Here is a 5,336-nt window from a genome sequence, read left to right as displayed (position 1 = left end):
GTTTTCTTTTTCTTTTTTTTCTTTTGAAATTATTAATTTTTGTTGTGTGTTAAACTGAAGTCTTTGTGAATTTATTGAGGGTTTTGTCTATTAGGGTTAAACAAGAGTTTTGTGAACTTTCTTGAAGGGCTATGAAATTGTCGTGGGTATATTGTGGGATTTTATTTAGATATGCTTCTCTACCTTTATCATATTGAGTTACCATTTCCCAATACGAACATATGTTAAGCAGTAGCGATAAATAGCAAAAGTAATGAATGTCGCGAAATTATGAATGTCTCTTTCTGCATTACATAAACACACATATGACACATATCTATGCACTCTGGTATTTTTGTCAATAGATGAATCAAAAAGGAAAACTGAATCTGCGCAAGATTTTACCATTAAATTTGTTGCTATTTTTGTGTTTTCTTTAAAAAAAACTATAAGAGAGTTACTGTTAGACTTTTCTAGAAGGACAGTTTACAAGATAACCATGATTCGTCAGGTTATTGTCGCAAAGACACATCATGTATTTATTGGCCGAGTATATTATCTGTTTTGACTTTCAATTTATAGTTTATCTCATCTTGTGATATCTTAGGAAGTATTGATCACTAAAAGAGTTTGCAAGTTAATAAAAGGTTGTGTGCATCAATGTATTTTGTTATTCTAAATAATTTTCTTCATCTAATATTTCTATACTCTTTAAGGTTATGGCATCAAGTAAGAATGGATGCAGCTTGTTGATAATCGGCTCGATGAAGCCTATTTAATTGGGGTGCAGAAGTTTTTAGATTATGCTTTTAGAAGAACAGGAGAGTCGTATGAAATATGATGTCCCTGTGTCAAATGTTGTAACACAACATTAGGAACACGCGAGATAGTCAAGTCACATTTGAAAGTATATGGAATAATAAAGAATTATACTTTTTGGTATCACCATGGAGAAGTTTTAGGTGAGCCACAGTCGGAACTTGAAGATGAAGATGAAGATGATAATGAAGCAGAAGAATACGAGAGTGAGGATGAAATAGAAGAAATTTTGAGAGATCTATATCCTAATCATGATAGAAGCACTGCAGATATTGGTTGTGATGATTTACTTCAAGAGGAACCGAATGTTGAAGCCAAAAGATTTTACAGTCTATTGAGGGATTTTGAGAAGCCACTATACCAAAACTCAAAAATTTCAAAGCTTTCCACTTTGATTAAATTGCTTCATATAAAAAGTATGGATCGCTAGAGCAATGAGTCATTTACAATGCTATTAAAAATGTTAAAGGATGAGTTGTTGCCCGATGAAGCGGATTTGCCAAATTCATATTATGAGGCAAAGAAAGTAATTCGGAATCTTGGGCTTTCCTACTATAAGATTGATGCTTGTATAAATGATTGCATGTTATACTGGAAGGAGGATAATTTACTTGATTCTTGTAAAATTTATGGTGCATCCAGATGGAAAATAAACAAACATAGCGGGGAAGCAAAGAATAAAAAAGACAAAAAGATAGCAGCTAAGACTTTGTGCTATTTTCCATTAAAGCCTAGAGTTCAAAGGTTGTTTATGTCTACAAAGACATCTTCTCTAATGACATGGCATCATGATTAAAGAGTTGATGATAGAATAATGAGGCACCCAGCTGATTTAACGGCTTGGAAATCATTTGATGAACTTCATCCCTCATTTGTGGCCGAGCCTCGTAATGTTCGACTTGGACTTGCTAGTGATGGATTTCAGCCATTTCGCAATTCAAAAACCTCATATAGCATTTGGCCGGTGGTACTTATTCCTTATAATTTACCACCTTGGTTGTATATGAAACAAGAAAATTTTATTATGTCAATGCTTATTCCTGGTCCAGATAGTCCAGGAGATGCAATTGACATATATCTTCAACCTTTGATAGAGGAACTAAATGAGTTATGGGAAATTGGTGTTGAGACCTTTGATGTATCTACTAGACAGAATTTTAAGTTGCATGCTTCTTTGTTATGGACCATTAATGACTTTTCAGCATATGGAAATTTATCTGGATGGAGTACAAAAGAAAAATTGGCAGGCCCATGTTGCAATAAAGATACTTTCTCAATTAGATTGACTAATAGTAAGAAACATTATTTTATGGGTCATCGACGATATCTTCCTCTTAATCACAGATGGAGGAATGATAAGGAGTCATTTGATGGCACAAAAGAGCGACGACTCCCACCAAAAATACGTTCTGGTATTGAAATACTTAATCAAGTGCGGGATCTTGAAGGGCTACATCTAACGAAGGATCCAAAGAAAAAGATCAAAATATCACATGAGAATCGAAAGGATAATTGGAATAAGAGAAGTATTTTTTTTGAACTTCCCTACTGGAAATCTTTGTTGTTGCGGCATAATTTGGACGTTATGCATATTGAGAAAAATATATGTGATAATATTTTGGGGACGATCATGAATGCCAAAGGAAAGACCAAGGACACCATTAATGCTCGGCTAGATTTGCAAGAAATGAACATTTGGCGGGAACTGCACCCCATCAAAAAGGGAGAAAAGTACGAAGTTCCAACTGCAAGTTATACATTATCTCCCCAAGAAAAGCACAAGTTATGCCTCTTTTTAAAGAATTTAAAGGTTTCAGATGGATTTTCATCTAATATTTCTCAATGTGTGAACTTGAAAGAACACAAGATTTCTGGCTTAAAGAGTCATGATTGCCATGTTCTTTTGTAACATTTACTCCCTCTTGCACTACGTGGTATGTTGTCCAAAGATGTATGTGAACCACTTATTGAGTTGTCTTTATTTTTTCAATATGCTTGGAGCTAAGGTGTTAAGGATGGATGACTTGGAACGAATTGCAGCTCAGATTCCTATAACTCTTTGCAAGTTAGAAAAAGTCTTCCCTCCTTCATTTTTTGATGTCATGGTACACTTGCCTATTCATTTGGCTAATGAAGCTATGCTTGCTGGACCTATTCAATATCGGTGGATGTATCCTATAGAGCGATGGTTATATTTTTTAAAATCTCTTATTGGTAATAGGGCTTGTCCAGAAGGCTCTATCGCAGAGGGGTACCTTGCAAATGAATGTATGACCTTGTGTTCAATCTATTTATAACATTTCAATCTAATATTGTTACTTTAATATAGGCGAGAAGCCATAGGAACGCAGCAAATAGAGCTAAGCTAAAGATGCTTCATCATATTGGTAGCAAGCCAATTAGAGAAATTATTTATCAAAAGGTACTATCATAAAATCTCAATTCTTTTCTTTGAATATTTACATACACTATTTGACATGGTTTACTTTGATGTGAAAGGGAGGAAAAGATGGCAACCCACCAGATTTGGCAACTATTTTCTTTGAGACTCGCAAGAAGAATAACACACTTGTTGATTTTGAAACAATTGAGAAACATGTGCATTTGGTTAATTGAACATCTACCTTACTTTTAGTTAGCATGTGTTCTGACAAACTCTTTATATACTTTTCAGGCTCAAATCCGAGAATTGGTGATGTCTGAACCGTCTCTTCCAAGCATAGAGATTGTAGAAAAATGCTTTGGACCTCAAACTCGCAGCCATATATTTGGTTATGGAGGTGGAGTAAAAGCAAAAGATCTGAAAGGTGGCGCTTCTTCAAAGGCTGAACTAATATCTGAGTTACGTTCGACTCGAGAAGAAAACAAATCTTTGAAGGATCGTGTGTCTACATTAGAAAGTGAGATGAAAGATTTGAAGAAACTAGTATTGGCTCAACACTCCAATGTCCAGCCTCCGACATCGACCGTTTCAGGAGAATGATCATCTGATTAACATACCAAGTTAGTAACAACTTACTCGGAATATTGGTTCATTTTGTTGATGATTGTGCATTTGCTGCTTTTCTACATGTTCCCATCTATTGTCGCATTTGACACCTTTCTAGTTGCAGTAATTTTCCTTGAATATCAAAGTCGACATGCTTTGTGATGGATTCTTGGGACCTTTTCTGAACTTTAAAAGTGCAGCTTTTTAAAATTAAAATACAACTTGTCTGCACATAAGAAAATTCATCTAAATATATAAATAGCTTTAAGAACTAGTGGCAAATTTGGAATCTGTTTCTAAACATTTGTGGTGTTTTATGGGTGGTGCCAAAGTCTGAGCATATGCTGCTTTCCTACATGTTCCTTCATCAATATATGCATTTTCTGGATTTATTAGGAAGAAGGATGTAATCGTTTGCTTCTTTTTGTCTTCTGGCTGAGTGATGTACTAATTTTTAATCAAATTTAGCCTTAAAATCTTTTGAATATTGGAATAGGCACTCATTCTACTGACTTCCAGTTGCATGAGTTTAGCAATAGTTTTATATTGTTGTCATACATATGTCGCGTTAATGAGTTTCATAAAGCTATTTTAGGGACTGCAGTTTTCCTTCATAAATGTTTGCTTATGGTTACATAGTTAACTGAACAGAATGCAGATTTAGACAAGATTCATACTACGCTATAACACATATCACTGTGTTAATCAGTTAAACAAGTTCAGTAGACTGATAAGCAATCAGACAAATAAAGGCTTAGGAAAACTAGAGTTATTGTTCTTATTATCCAAAACATATTATTTCTAACCCACTTATGTTTATGCAGCCTATTTTACAATGATGGTTTATGTTTGTAATTTGGGCACTTATTCAGGTAAGAGGTTAAATAATTATCCCAGTAAATTAATTGATTTTTTGATTTCTTTTAATTTATTTTTTAACAATAATTGTTTGCATTCCTTTTTCAGGTTTTTGAGAGTATAACTTACAAGTCAAGATGCAGCTTAGAAGATGACTATCGTTTTGCTAGGATATTATTGCAAAAAATAGTATTATATTTCTAATCTAGGGATATTAATTATGTGTTTTTGCTATGGGATTTTGTAGACGTTATTGTAACTTACATCATGGATATATATATATATATATCTTGGCATTGACAAGAAGTTACTCAATTTTTGTAATAGAAAGATTTATCTTTTATATTATTTTTTGTGCCAATGATTTTTATAGCATTTGATTAGTATTGAGATTTATCGATACAAACTTTAAGGACCAGCAGTATTGTTTTTATGGACCAGAGTGATTGTCCTTAAAATATTATTTAAGACTAGCACTACTAGAAGTCCGGTAAAAAGCGACCACAAAAAGCGACCAAAGTTGGTCGCTTATAAGCCTAAAAGCGACCAAAAAGCGACCAAACATGCCTGGTCGCAATATAGCTGGTCCCTTTATTTTAGGGACCAAAGTTGGTCGCTAATTAGCGACCAACTTTGGTCTCTAAGGTAAAGGACCAAATATTCCGGGTAAAGACTATAGCGACCAGCTTTG

At 34.1% G+C, this 5,336-nt stretch overlaps 1 protein-coding gene across 4 annotated transcripts; it reads left to right on the top strand.

Annotated features, from left to right (window-relative positions):
- Positions 1-369: 369 nt before the first annotated feature.
- Positions 370-4,878, top strand: LOC109222226. 4 transcript variants are annotated; one of them, XM_019386601.1, is made up of 5 exons: positions 370-3,220; positions 3,298-3,369; positions 3,473-3,801; positions 4,612-4,659; positions 4,754-4,878. In XM_019386601.1, exon 1 carries the CDS (start codon positions 1,613-1,615, stop codon positions 2,705-2,707), a length of 1,095 nt encoding a protein of 364 aa, XP_019242146.1. In that variant the 5' UTR covers positions 370-1,612; the 3' UTR covers positions 2,708-3,220; positions 3,298-3,369; positions 3,473-3,801; positions 4,612-4,659; positions 4,754-4,878. The 4 variants fall into 4 exon arrangements, with proteins under 4 accessions (XP_019242146.1, XP_019242143.1, XP_019242145.1 ...); XM_019386598.1 differs by having other exon boundaries at positions 3,298-3,396; XM_019386600.1 differs by lacking the exon at positions 3,298-3,369.
- The last annotated feature ends 458 nt before the right edge of the window (positions 4,879-5,336 follow it).

Source organism: Nicotiana attenuata, unplaced genomic scaffold, assembly GCF_001879085.1.
Source record: "Nicotiana attenuata strain UT unplaced genomic scaffold, NIATTr2, whole genome shotgun sequence".
Taxonomy (NCBI): domain Eukaryota; kingdom Viridiplantae; phylum Streptophyta; class Magnoliopsida; order Solanales; family Solanaceae; genus Nicotiana; species Nicotiana attenuata.
Note: the sequence above shows the minus strand (reverse complement) of the source record. Positions and strands in the feature narration are given on the sequence as shown.

Coding starts and splice junctions, on each gene's coding strand:
- LOC109222226 (XM_019386600.1), top strand. CDS start 1,613: ATGAGGCACCCAGCTGATTTAACGGCTTGGAAATCATTTGATGAACTT.